We start from the raw sequence: 14641 nt of genomic DNA, 5'->3' as shown, positions 1-14641 counted from the left end.
CCGCCTCGGCCGAGCCCAGGCGGACCGGCGAAACACCGGCCGGGGCAGAGGCCGCGTGCGGCCGGCTGCCGGCCGGTGGTCTCCCGCAGAGGCCGGCAGAGCTGTTTGGCTTCGGTCGTCATTCGTGCATTTCCGGCACTGTCTCACTCCAATTCCCGATCCCGTGCGGCCAGCGAGGAGGCCGCTCAGCCTGGCGCGGTCGGTCTGAATGGGCGTTTTTTGAGAGCTCTGCCTCCAGCCTCCATTCCGCAAGAACAGCAAAGATTTTCGTTGCTCGGAGTGGGGATTGATGTGCCAGCATGACCTGAAATACTGAAAACAGAGAATTGAGAAACCCTTGGTCTTGGCAGTGAAGTATACGCCGAGAGAAGAGAGAACGTTACGGGTCCTTTACCCGGCAGTGACATAACGGTACGCCAAGACCGCGAAGTTACCGCGCCGTTTGACCGGAGTCCGTGCATCGCTAACAGTCATGTCTTTGTCCGTAAGGCAAAAATTCGCCTCGTTTAAGGACTTTGTAAGTCATAGAGATGACGGAAATAATCGCCGATGGGTAGTGGAAAGATCAACTTCAGTGGCATACGCCAACGCTGCCGGCGACGATAACTTGTATTCGCCGCTGCTTAGGTTCACGCACGTGAAGTTCCAGTGTATACTTGGGAGACAGTGCCATCCCTCCATACATACTGTTGAACCGTAAGTAAATTTTATCAGTAAATCTCTGTCCAGTATATTAACAATCAAATAAGGATGATGGATAAAATTCAAGATTTTTGTAAGGAGCAAAAAACTGTCTTTTATCTGCCGTTTTTGATGTGTTGTTTGGTTGCCTGATCGAAAAAAATGTTTGCAGGCATGTTTCGGATGTCAAGTGGCCACTTTTGCCGGATAACTTACCGGTTTTCGATCAGAGAAAAATTTGTCCTTTCGGCTCACCCTAGTGCCCTGAGTGGGACGGATTCGTCATAAAAGGGTTCAATGTAAACAAAAATGAAACTGATCACTTTACATCAAAATTTGTTGGCTGAGCGAAGCCTGTTCCTCCAGTGGGGTTGAAAAGTTTTTCCTGTCGGTCTGTCTGTGTTTGTCCGCACTCCTCTTAAACGGCTCGGCATATTCAGCTGATTCTCGCTCAAACTAACATCGCCCTTATCACTTGTAAACGAACGTGACGTCACGTTCATTGGCTACCAGTGTAAATGTGCTGTTTTGGAGGAATATTTGTCTTCTTTCTTTAATCCATCACTTCAGCTGACTGTAACGGACTGTGTTGTGACTTTGAATTGCTGGATCGGAGAGCTTCGTTTTCCTGTCCCTCATAAGGGACCGTCCATAAAATACGTAACGCACTTAAGGGGGGGGGGTCAGAGCTTCCGTTACGGTGCGTTCATGGGGGGGGGGGGCGGGGGGGTTTGACCCGGCGTGATGTAACGCAAATCGACCCATACACGCCTACACTTAAAAGCGTGAAATTGTGGTTTCCTCGTACGTTTTGACAGTTTCTGCGTGCTTTTAACCTTTTAGCAATTCGTCACGTAACGCACCGGGGGAGGGGTCCAAGGCAGCGTTACGCTTCGTTTCATAGGGGGGCGGGGGGTCAAAAATTGCCTCAAAAAGCGTTACGTATTTTATGGACGGCCCCTAAGAGCTCAGACCTCACCTTTGTGTTTTAGTCTTAGTGCGAGCTCCATCGTGCCTGAAGATTATTTTCTTTACACTGCAGATGCAAAGGCGATACTGAAGTACACTTTTCGGCGATACAATTGAGTATTGCCAATAATCAGCCTTACGGAAAAGTATTGCCTTCAGAACGGCGATACATAGAAGTATCGCGAAAATTTGGCGATACTTTTTGGTATTGCCAAAATCACGGCATTAAACAAAGAACTTGTCCCCTTGATTTGTTCAACGTTTATTGCCACATTGTGGTAACACTCCGGGGTATCGCCATATGTTGGCGATACATTTGTGTATTGCCGTTATGAAGGCAATACTTTTCTGTAAGGCCGTTTATTGGCAATACTGAATTGTATCGCCAAAAAAAGTACCAAAAGTATTGCCATTGGATTTACAGTGTAAGTATTCTCGCAGTACACAAGTGAAATCATCTGTTCCTTGGTGCAAAGCTTTTCACATCACTTTTCGCGAATGCACCGAAGACATGCGTCTCAGTGAATCATTTTGCCGACGAAAGAAGAAGAATTATTTGCGAATTTGTCCTGTCCACACCAAAGACAGCTGTGCCGCCTTTTTGGACATGCACGGAATTTTTCTTTTTCAATCTTCACTCTACACGTGTCAGGATTTTTGAATTCTGCCGCTGAAATCAAGTCCATGGCTAACAGAGCATACAATATATGGCGTACACTCCGCAGTCATTCAAGTCCGATGATCTCAGCCCGGCCTTGGAGGGCAGGAGGGAGGAAGGCCCAATGTCTTGTTCCGTATGCGCTTTGAAAAAGTAGATTTGTGAAAGATATTAGCATCCGCCCTCCCGCTGGTACCAGCCTCAACGATCAAAAATTTGTGCTTTGCATCACTGACGGCCATAAGTGTCATGTAGTGAAACTTCTTGTAGCCAAACCAACGAGAGCCACAGTGAGGAAAAGCCTGTAACAATGATAATGGGACAATATTAGAACCAAGGCATGATAGACTTCATAATATAGTGAGTGTGGTACATTCTTACCTTTACCTGGACCTACTTTCCGTCAACACCCCCTAATCAGTGGGGGATATTCCACCAAATTTCAAACTCAGCGGCAGTTTTGATCCATGTGTTCTCACTCATTTCTGGTAAAACCTCATCTTTCAGGACATGCCATATAGCTGCGGTAGTTTCCAAGACTATCTTCGAGATTGCCTGGCTTGACACTCTGAAGAGAGATGATAGCGAAGTCTGGGAATCACCAGAAGCAAGATATCTGCAAGTAATAAGGCAAATCACATAAAGGTGCAACAGGTTAATAAATTTGATCACAAAAATAAGTACCTGAGAGTGATTGCTAGCCTCTCACCTGGCTCTATAGCCTTTCTCCATGAAGACTTGTCAAGAAATGGTCCCACTTTCTCCAGTAGCTTATCAAATGCAGAGGGAGTCATCCTCATGAAATTTTAGAAAAGATCTTCATCCAATTCTCTCAACTGAGGAATGAGGGTATTCCAGGCGCCATACTTGTCATGATCTCTGAAGATGGGGCGCTGCCACCATATTCGGTCTTTCCTTCCACGAATTCTGTGTTGCTGCGGATTACACTTGTGAGTCAGGACAGCTCCATAGAGGAAAAGCGTGAGTTTTCTGCAGCGTACTGAAAACACAATGAATTTAGAGTAACAGTCGGCTAGTAAAAATGTCATTCACAGTCCATCAAAATTTGATGCGCTCAAAATTTTATTTGAGGTAAAACACAACCAAACATACCACAATGACGCCCTAAACGCTTTCTCTTCTGCATGAGGGCTAGAAGGGTGAGGTAAGTCTTCCTCTTAAAGCAGCACTGCAGCATCCTGGAAAAGCAAGAAGGTTATAGAAAGTGCCACGAAATCAGAAATTTCGAGGTAAGGTGTCAACAAAAACGTCGTTCAAACGCAACTTACAAACTACAAAAAAAAACCAACCTGTTGCTTTTCTCGACCCAAGCTGAACTTTAGGCTTCCAAATTCAAATTTATAATCCAACCAACAATGCGCGCTGCGATGTTGACCCTTTCTCGAACTGTGATTGGTCGACGCCTTCTGGAACTACATGCAGATCGCTCCGCCGACTGTCTTGGCCGGTATCCCCTTTTTTATTGTTGAATGCATGCAACGCCAGTCGAGGAGATAAAATTTAAACATGTTTTTTGTCAAATTCGTTTCAGATGGGTGGTGAAAACCAGCACGCCCGGAATATAGCAACATCAAGGCGGACTATTTCTTGCCGCGTCTGCGCACTGCTGCCCGGGCATCGCTCATGTGACACTAGGGAGAGTTGCTGCGATTCCGGCTTATTTATGGTTAAATTAAGGATTATAAGGTCAGACATTGCGGGAAAATTTACTTTTTTTTGGCTCCCAGCAGTATTTTATGTCGATTGAAACACTTCCGCCCCCCCCCCCCTCCCTAGTCACACACATAGAATTACGAGACAAGAATGAGCGAATGAGTGGGCTCAGCGAGCCGAATGAGCGATGAGCAATGAGCAGCATTGTGGGAGCACCTTAAAGTTGGTGACTCCATCTCCCAAAATTAAACCTAAATTTTTTTAAATCTCATCAAAATGACTATCAGAGAAGCTTCTACACTACCTAAGCTCTGTTGAAAATCAAAGGGGCACTCGGCAAGTCAATACAAGAAGAACTGCTCCCCTGTATAACTTTCATATCTCTTGTGTCTTTGCCAGACATAAGAAGGTTATGTTGTCCATATTTCATTTCTCAAATATAGATAAATTCAAAAGTGTCACTCCACTAAATCATAACGAGAGGCTCATTCCCTTCATATTCTTGCTGAGAGTCTATCACTCTCACTCAAAACAAGTTGCAGGGAAACCGAAGTGCTTAGGGCAACCTGTGCAGTTCTAGAGGGAGAGGGCCAAATCCCCCCCCCCAAGGCTCGCGGCACTTGCGAAGAAGGTGCTGCCCATCTCAGCCACAAGTGCTCCATCTGACAGAGTTTTTAACGTGGCTGGACTAATAGTAGTGGAAAACAGGGGCGCAATATCGCCTCATACTCTCAACAAGGAAATATTCGTTCATTACAAATACGACGGCGTGCATGATGCCGCAACAACTAATAATGCAAATTTCATTGTGTAGAGACCAAAAACTTGCAAAGCTTGCTAGTCTTTGATGTTATATGTACATTTTTATGTTTTATGCATATGTTTTTGTTATATGTATAAATGTTTCCATAAATTTTTTTAAAATAAATGATTTAACCCCATGGTAAATTGGACTGAAATTGATTTCACGCCGATTACGCCGCCGCCCCCGGCCAAGCATTGACAAAGTGCCGCCGCCGTTAAGATTGGCATCGGCGCTCAGGTCTGCCTACTCACCCAAGGCGATGTCCAGAAATGTCGACTCAGCTGCGTTGTCTCCATAGAAGCTTCTTTGCTCGCTATCTCTTAGGTGTTGCTGCCATCTAGGCCCTTCGCTGCCGAAGACTTCGTCAGTTTCCTCGTCCGTCCGCCCATACTCAGTTACGTGACTCGTTAGACAGATTGAGCAAGCATTTTGGTGAAATTTTATTAAAGAAGCTCCACTGCGTAACAAGTGATACTCTACCCTTGAGGCAATAATTTTCAATTTCCAAACGGAACTTGCTCTTTTGGATACATTATCATCAAACAAGCAGTAAAACCTGTTTGTTGCCCTTGCGATATTAATAAATCACTGAAAAGAATAACAGATCGATGTGTAATAATTTGAAGTGAACCAGATCTGTAGAGCTTTGCATACTTGAGAGAGATCGCAGGTTTGCCTCCGTAGAATTATCAAGATACGAGTTCGATTAAAATTTCATTCATTAGCAACGTTTCCTCCCCTACGAAACAGCTGGTGTCTTCCTGTCTAAAACAACTGCTATCAAATACATATGAAAACGTCCGTTACCAGAACTCCTTTTTTACCAGTTCAAGTACAGTTGAGAGTACATAAACTCCATCTTAACTGCAGTGAAACTGAGTTTTGACTTTGGTCAATGTATACGTCAAACTCCAAACAAAAAATCACATTTATGAACACTTTTTTAAAAAAAGTTTCTCCTTGGCTTTCCGCATTGCTGCAAACGACAGTGTAACCTCAGTTCCTCGGTGCTCTTTTACTGCTGTGCTGATTCTCCCGCGCGGGTGAAGCATGGTGCGCAACGGGTCAAGGTCACCTATTTATTTTGCCTCTTTTTCGGTCATTGTCTGAATTTCCTCCTTCTCCACCCTCTCAACTAGGCCTTCCCCTTGACGTAACGAAATTCAACCGTGAAGAGTATACAGCCAATCAGATCAGCGTTTTCATTGTACACCTGAAACTCTGCAGGCCAGATGTGTCTATGCATGTCAGGAAAAAGGCCTTTAAGGTTGTCGACGTCCAAGGTTGCATTACGCACGAAGTAGTGCCCCTAAAACACGTACAGAAAATACCTTGTCAGAACACGTCGTCAATGAATTTTTCGGTAAATTTTTCAAGACTCTTATTTTGTGGATCCTGAACCGGACGACAACAGGAGCAATGTTGACGTTGACGGAAGAAGACCTTATTCTGATATGGTTAAAAGGAATAGTAAGATGCAACGGGATCGTTAAAAACCTATTTGCAATGATTTTAAGATCCTAGGTTTCAATTCAATTATACTGCTTGGTCCCACTTATGGCGTCTATTGAATTACGTTCCACGATCAACGAAAGTAATCCATTAAGAAATAGGACCCTCCGCGCACCAAAAAGATTACTTTGTAGGTTTTAGAGCAAGTTATGTTCTCAAAATTGAGCAAACGTCAAAAGCTTGCTTGACTTTGTGCACGACAAGGTGCACGACTTTGTGAGGAAAAGGGGGGGGGGGGAAATAAGTGACTTTGTGGAATAGCCTTACCCGGAAAAATATATACTCATTTTCTAGGAATGACTGTCGCTGTCCATGCATGCGACATGAGAGTTCTTTATGACGCGAGCGAAGCGGGCTGACAGCCAACGCCTCATTGAGCCGCAGATGTGATTATGTTCGGGTTCCATGAGTACATTTTATCAAGGACAGTTGGCTCTTTTAAGGGTCATTCTTTGTCAGATCACCACAAGCCCCAAACTTGAGGGTCTCAGATTGGTCTGGAAACCCCTAAAACTCATTACGGGCGTTCCCCTGACCCACTCTGCCAAAGGATTAGACTGGGAAAAATTTTGCCTTATTTTTATGGGATTTCTTATTTTTAAGTTTCCGCAAAATTCTGAGTTTTTTTTCAAAAATTTCCCCAGGGTGAACTTTTGGTTGTATTCACTCCCCGCAAAGTTTTTTGTGATCGACTAGTGATACAGAAAAAGGAAAAACGTTGCCGGCAGGTGGTCATGAAAAATACCCAAAAATTATTATGAAAAACTTCTAAAAGTTAGTGAAAAATTGAGTTTGCCAAAATACATCGTATGAGTATGGTGATGATATTTGGTGAAAAAGTACCTCTTCACTAGTCGATCAACCCTGAAAAGGTCCCATGTCTGGCCCGGAGCTCCTTACCCTGATCGGGGCTTGAAATATATTTCTAATGGCTCGTAAAGTTCATAGAATGGTATCGTAACCAGCCATATCACTCAGAAAGCCGTTTCCAGAGTGCAGTATGAATCACTTTCACTTCAAAATGATGTCTTGGTATCAAGGCAACAGTATTTGGGGTGAGGCTTGCCAATAAGTGCTAATCACAAAGAAAGAACACAAAAAGAGCATAGCATAAAGATGTGGCACTTGACAGGCTTACTGTGGTTCATCAAGAACTTTGAAATAACCACATAAGCCACCACTACTAACCTACAGAATGGCTTGGAATACAACCCCTTAGTTAACCTATCTTTTTCAGCACTGTCAAGTGTACATGGTTGAGTGTCCATGATACTGAGAAGCTTTAATCCCTAATATTTGAAACATTTGTCTTTAGCTTTTCTTTCTCTTTTCACAACAACGTCCCTTTCCTTGGTAAACAAACATTTTTAGCAGACGACAGCCACCAGCCAATCAGAAAACCCGTTTCTGATGATTGACTCTTGCTTTTGTGACAAGGCTGTGAGGGGGAATGCCACAAGTAGCCACAAGTTGGTGTTGTTTACACTTCTTCCATGCTGCTTTGCAATTGCCCAGGAACCATTGTATTACCACAAAGACTTTCTTCTCCTTCTCCCTAAAAGGTGAGGCTCATTTTGAACTTCGGTGTTCAATTTTTTATAGAAACAACCAAACTTATTTGTTTACATTTTTTTTAGCCTTTTGGAGGTTATAACCTCTCTGAGGTTTGTTTTGTCATAGACAATGCTTTGAAGTTCCCTTCTTAAACAGAGGATCACCTGTCAATCAAAGATTTGAGTTGAATTGAGTTCTTGAACCCAAACTAGTGTATGCGTTAACTGATTTACAAGTACATGCTGAAACCAATGCTATTTGTTACGTTTGAATACCGTTCAATGCACTTATTAGCAAGCCTCACCCCAAATACTGTTGCCTTGATACCAAGACATCATTTTGAAGTGAAAGTGATTCATACTGCACTCTGGAAACGGCTTTCTGAATGATACGGCTGGTTACGATACCATTCTATGAACTTTACGAGCCATTAGCCCCCCCCCCCCCCCGGGGGGAGGAACGCCCCTGAAGGAAATAGCATATAACAATGAGCTGTGGGGTTTCGTCTCAAAGAAAGAAGGTAGCACCGATAAGGTACGTACTTTCATAGGGCAGCTGAAAGGTGGTTCGAACGCGTCATAAAAGGGGCTCCACAGCATTCCTCTTGCAGGGATGAGGTGACACAGGCCTGTGGTCCAGACCCAGCGTAGGTAGTACTCACAAAGATTCGTCGCCTTACCGCCGGTACATTTTGTAAGATGGACGAGCAACTGAACGAAAAAAAAAACAACAAAAAGTCAATTCTCTCAAACAGCGACGCACCTGGTCTCAGCACCGTTTACAGAGGGTTTTAACTCCTTTAATGATCTTATGGTGACATTTTATAAGTACGCTTTTTTTTAGAGTCTGCTCTGAAAATCTATCGGCGTGACTTCGTGCCCCTTTACGGGCGTGAATAAAGTTTCACGCGGAGTAACAGAAAAGTCATGCAAAAAATCGGCGAGACTAAAGAATTCACGCCTATTTATGATGTGAATTTCTTGACATGGCGCTTTTTGACATGACTTTTCTCATGAAACGTATTGACATTCACTCCAAATGATGGCGTGACCCACATATCATGCCTTTTTTCTGCGTGAATTTCGTGGCACGCCAATTTTTGGCGTGACATTTTGTCACGCTATTATTTGGCAATGTGTCCGACCATTACTTTTTCAGTGTCTGATAGACCGAACTCTTTCCCTCTCAAACATAAACAGAAGATTTTTGGCCTGTGATCCGTTAAGCAGTTATGGGTACTATAAAAATACTTAACGACCTTTTCGTGATCCCGACAACCTATTTGCAACATAGTAAAAGCCTTTTTCTGAAAAAAAAAAAAAGAACCTGCCCGCAGTGAAATTTAGTATGCTTTTTCAGTTATTTTGGAATCTCTTTAATTCCCTAACGTATCACGACAACCGAAATAGCTTTATTTCAATGTTTGAAACCAATAGAAGTCTCTTTGATATCTCTAAGGACCTTTCATGTCCAAAGCGCTCATGAAGATCGTCATAGAGGTCCAAAATCGAGCAACTTGTGTGGAAGAGTCGGATTAAGATTTGGATGAGAATCATCTTATCACCCTATTTTGGATGATAGGCCTACTATCTGGCTGTGCAGGTAGCCGATACACCCTTTACCGCCCAGATTTGTGTGAGGAAACCTTCCTCGGTGATAAAGTACACCTTGGCCAAATTTGGGTATTGATCTGGACTGATCCTTTATTCTCATTGAGGTTAAAACCCTCCGAAAAATGTGCTTAGACGATACTTCCCCCACTCTACAAAAAATGTCCTGGCAACGCCGTTAATTTATCACCAATGTTTTCTGTTATGCAATTCATGGCGTTTTCTGTGAACTAGTTCACGGCGTTCACTGTGATCTTGGTCACAGTGTTCACTGTGGTCTGGCCACAGTAAACGCCGTGAATTGGAGCCTGATTTGCAGTACTTCGGTGCTCAGCGGCGTCAAACTCACAGTGTTTACTGTGAACCAGATCACAGTGAACACCGCGAACAAGATCACAGTGAATCGCGTGGGCAGATCACAGTAAACGCTGTGAATTGACCTTTAGTGAAAACTGGTAATAAATTAACGGCATTGGCACGAGGGGGTAAACACTTCAAGAAATCGTGTACAGACTACTCGGTATTACGCTGTATTACGGAGGTATTACACGTGTATTACGGCCTTAAAATGCAAAAATTTGGCACATTTGACCCGAAAAAGGTATTACGACCACGTGTATTACGCGTAATACACGGTTTTTGTGTACAGGGTATTACGCGAGTGGTTACCCCCTCGCATTGGCAGGACATCTTTAAGGAAACGATGGTGGCTTTTAGACCTTGGACACACTCTTCATTTCCTTTGTGAGCAAGACGGCCGAGTTGACATAATGGGCTCCTCTCTCGTCCATGGTGATGGTCAGGTTTTGGATTTCGGTATAATGAGGTTTGTCTGAGCAAACCCCGACGTCGTAGTAGACTGGGACCAGCTTTTTGACCTGCGTGAACCGAGACGCCCTGTTACGGGGGCAGTGGCAGCATCTTGTGCAGTGAAACAAAACAAAGTGGAACAAAAAGCCGTATAATCCTATCAATGTAAAAAAAAAAATCGTTCTCCAGCTCCAGTGAGTGGACTCGAAGAGGTAAACACTTGTGTGATACCCTATACACAAAAATCCTGTAATACGTGTATGGCACGATTAAGGCACTGAGAATCCAAACGCTATGAATATAGCGTCAATTCACTGAAAAAAGGCAGACCGAGTCAAGTCGAGGGGGTAAACACACCAAGAAATCGTGTACAGAGTACTCGGTATTACCCTGTATTACAGCATCAAAATGCCAAGATTTGGCACAATGGGCCTGGGCCCCAAATTGGTATTACAAATACTCTACAAACTCAAGTGTGTACAAAGTACACTCCACCTGGAGTGTACATGCATGTACACTTCAACCTGGAGTGTACTTAATATGTACACGACAACCTGAAGTGTACTTGCCAAGTACACTCCAGGTTGGCTTGTACTTGCCAAGTACACGCCAGGTGGCGCATACCTCCAGGTACACTGTTGCTGGCCCCCTGCTGCAAGTACACGCCAACCTGGAGTGTACATGCCAAGTACACTCCAGGTTGAAGTGTACATGCCAAGTACACTCCAGGTTGAAGTGTACATGCATGTACACTCCAGGTGGAGTGTACTATGTACACACTTGAGTTTGTAGAGTACGTGTATGACACGTATTTTACGATTTTAGTGCGCAGTGCGCGAGTAACCCCTTCGAGTCCACTCACTGTAGCTGGAGCACGACTCTCGGCGACCACTAAGGCAGCAATGAAGACGACCAGGGAGGCAAGCTGCGACGCGGCGGATGTTCTTCCCGGCGGCATGTCTGGAACCAACGTGGCAGGTTGTGAACGGCACTGATACACTGAGCGGAAAAAACCACAGTGTATCTCGTTATTTTTTTTTTGCCGGGACTTCCTGTAGTTCAGAATACAGGATCTACTGTGCCTGGCTACAGTATTTACTGTACCTGGTACAGGATATTCAGTACTCCACTCCTGCTATACAGTAAATCCCGCACAAAGTACAGTAGACTCTGTAAAAGAGGTCAGTAAATCCTGCACTCTGAACTACAGTGCCAGCTGTACTAATCACTACAGGATTAACTGTGTTTTTTTCCCACAGTGTAAAGGTTGGCCGAGACATCTCGTCACTTCCCCACGTCTCAACTCGACCCATCAATTGTTTTGTGCTGACCGACAAAGATCGTTACGACCTTTCCGGGGTGCTGCTCTGCAAACTCAACAGTGTGCTCATGCACTCTATTCGGCGTGCACTCACAAGTGAACTCCTGGGAGAGTGTGCTCATCTGAGAACCCTCTAACGAGAGTGTGCTCATCTGAGAACCCTCTAACGAGAGTGTGCTTGGCTGAGAACCCTCTAACGAGTTTGCTTGGCTGAGAACCCTCTAACGAGTGTGCTTGGCTGAGAATAATCAAACGAGATCAACCTGAGTACAGTCCAGTGAGAGTGTACTTACCAAGGTACACTCCAACGAAAGTGTGCCCACATCAGTACACACCTTAGTTCCCCATGGAAATGTGTGCAGCTGAGTTCACCTTCGTGCGGGAGTAAAATCGTGAGTACTCTGCAAACTGAAATGTGTACATGGCACGCTCTATTTGGAGCATGCCAAGAAGCACGCTTAAAATTGGAGCGTGCTTGGCAGGCACGCTTTAAATTGGAGTGTGCTTACCAGGCACGCTCTAAATTAAAGCGTGCCTGCCAGGCAAGCTCTATTTTAAAGAGCGCTTAGCAAGCTCACTCTAAACTACAGCATGGACGGCAACCACACTCCTGAATGCTCGTAATGGCTTTTATTTTTTAATTATTTAATAAATATGTACTAATGCAAGGTTTTCATTTTATACTTCAGAGAAGCAACATTTCAAGTCTTGTTGGCTGAGCGATAGCGAAGCCCGTTACTCCAGTGCGGTTGAAAAGTTTTGTCTGTCTGTGTGTCCGTGTGTGTGTGTGTGTACACTACTCCTCCTGAACGGCTCGGCCGATCTGGCTGAGATTTTGCAGGCTTATTAGGTATGTTCTTGGCTCGGCACACGCGAAATTTCACTATCCTAGCTCAACTGGTTCATTTTTTTATAGCCGAAAAACACCTATAAACGGCGAAAAATCGAGTTTTTTGCAGGTAGATCACCTCTGTCTCCAAGAAAGGGGGGTCTGGGGCGGAGCCTCGACCTTCACCCAGCAGCAACAGGGCTAGGTGACTTTGCTATGGATTGTTGGGCAGTCAATACAGTGAGTAACTAATGTCATGTCGAAACTGTATGTGTATTTCTGGATGAGAAATGTTTAAGTTGTTTCCTCCATGGTTATTGAAAGAAACCACCCAGGTGTAACACGTTGTACCAGTGCCATTTTATACCTCAATAGTTGTGAAAATAGCGGAGAAGCTTTCACTCTAAAAAAAGTTATGAAATTTCATATCCAAATAGGTCTTACATTTCATAATCACGTTCTAAACCTCAATTTTCATAACATTCTTATAAAATTTTAAAATCCTGTAATGAATTTTAAAATTTGGGTTATAGATTTTAAGAATAACGGTTATAAATTTTTAGAATGGGTTTTCTTATAACTCCGGTTCTTAAAAACTAGATTTTCACTTTGAAAATTTATAACGCTTGCTGATTTTAGAGAAAGGATCTGAAATTTTTAATCGTTTGCGTTCTGCTGCCAAGTCCCTTCTGTGTTTATGGACACTGTGAAGTGAAAAAAGCTGAAACAGAACTTTTTCACAGGAAGTTCTTTTTGTGGTCAAAATCCAACCTCTGTTTGATGAATTTACTCTCAAAGTTGGGGGTCCAAATCTCATTAGATTCTGAGTTATGGAGGTTTACGAAACTTTGAGTCGTTTCCCTCAAAATTTCTCTCACGACAAAGGAAAAAATATGCAAACCTCGATTCTAGCATTGAAGGTATAAGAAAAAGAAAGATTTTGGGACATTTGAATATATCAATCCAGAAGAGGCTGTAAAAGGTATTTGACTAGGCCCATTTTCATTATCCTTGAAATTTGAGTTTTCCTTATTTTTGTTTTGTTTTCGGGTTTTTCAGTAAAACTAAGAGAGAGATTAAAAAAAGGCCAACACCATCTATTTTAATTGCAAAAAAAATATAATTGCCAGAATCTGAAGGATGGGTAGCTTTTACTTTGTCGTGAGAAGAAGAGAGGAACACTACAAATTAACGTAAACATCCATAAGTCAGAAACTATTAAGAGGTGGGGCCTATTCTCAGTGTAGAGTTTTTGCAATAGTAAGGAACTTTTACCCCAAATTGAGAAATCTGACACAAATATTTTTAAAATGTTACTTAGTCACTTTTTTCACTGTACAATAACCCTAAATCAGTTGGTAAAATTCTCTTTTTCGGCAAGTGTTTACATTTTCCTAACCGATTAGATAGGAATCCTGATGGGCACAGCTACAAATCGAAAAACTTTTATTGTATGCACAAATTGAAGCATGCCCGCCAAGCATGCACTTACTAGTGCATACATGCCATGTACCCGCTTACTACATCTAGTGCGTAAGTGGCAGGGAGTTGTCTGCTTCAGTTAGCTCTTACATGTCATGTATGCAGTGATAAGTGCATGCTTGGCGGGTATGCGCTAACCAGAGCGTGCTTGCAGGCATGCTTCAGTTAGTTCAAACAGTGTATACGCCGGGCCGTGTCGGGCCGAGCCGAGCCGCCCCGTCGGTGGCCAGCCGAGCCGGGCACGGTGAGCCGAGCCGGCGCCCCGGGGGCTGCTTTCCCGGAAAATCACCGCTCGCCGGGCCCGGGCCGGGCCGAGGCTACCTGCACCCGGGCCCAAGGGTCGCGAAATCCCTCGGCCACTCCGGATTACTGAGAGGCTACGTCATTTTTAGTGTGTCGGGGTCTCCAGAGCTGTGCACATCGCGTCCGGGTCCGAGAGCTACGTAGTCAGTCGCGCCATCGATTTAGTTTCGCTGGACCGTTTAGTGTTATTTCGGCGCAGTGCGTATGGTGCAGTTGAAGTGTTGCCCGTGGTGCCCAACAGTCACCACCCTGTTTCAAGAGTTTGAAGCTAGATTGGCGATCTCCGGAAAAATGATTTGTTTTCGTTACAAGCGGCGTAACTGAATGCTGTTACTCCATCTTTTTAACTGCAGGGACGGACGATGAACGTGTGGGTGGCGTATTATTTCAATTCGCTTCTCCTCTTTCATCTTTGTTCCCAAAATATTTTCTT

The 14641-nt window shown here is 43.9% G+C and overlaps 2 protein-coding genes across 2 annotated transcripts; both read right to left on the bottom strand.

Moving 5' to 3' along the window:
- Window positions 1-2725: 2725 nt before the first annotated feature.
- On the bottom strand, window positions 2726-3102 carry LOC117646568. The gene is made up of 2 exons (XM_034387609.1): window positions 2993-3102; window positions 2726-2924 (listed from the first exon to the last, which is right to left on the bottom strand). The coding sequence occupies exons 1-2, from the start codon at window positions 3100-3102 to the stop codon at window positions 2726-2728; spliced, it is 309 nt and encodes a 102-aa protein (XP_034243500.1).
- A 2515-nt stretch (window positions 3103-5617) lies between these two features.
- LOC117646567 lies at window positions 5618-11231 on the bottom strand. Its single transcript, XM_034387608.1, has 4 exons — window positions 11136-11231; window positions 10183-10341; window positions 8396-8563; window positions 5618-6096 (listed from the first exon to the last, which is right to left on the bottom strand). Exons 1-4 carry the CDS (start codon window positions 11229-11231, stop codon window positions 5923-5925), a joined length of 597 nt encoding a protein of 198 aa, XP_034243499.1. The 3' UTR covers window positions 5618-5922.
- Window positions 11232-14641: the final 3410 nt, after the last annotated feature.

The sequence above is a fragment of the Thrips palmi genome, unplaced genomic scaffold, assembly GCF_012932325.1.
Source record: "Thrips palmi isolate BJ-2018 unplaced genomic scaffold, TpBJ-2018v1 HiC_scaffold_19, whole genome shotgun sequence".
Lineage (NCBI taxonomy): Eukaryota > Metazoa > Arthropoda > Insecta > Thysanoptera > Thripidae > Thrips > Thrips palmi.
Note: the sequence above shows the minus strand (reverse complement) of the source record. Positions and strands in the feature narration are given on the sequence as shown.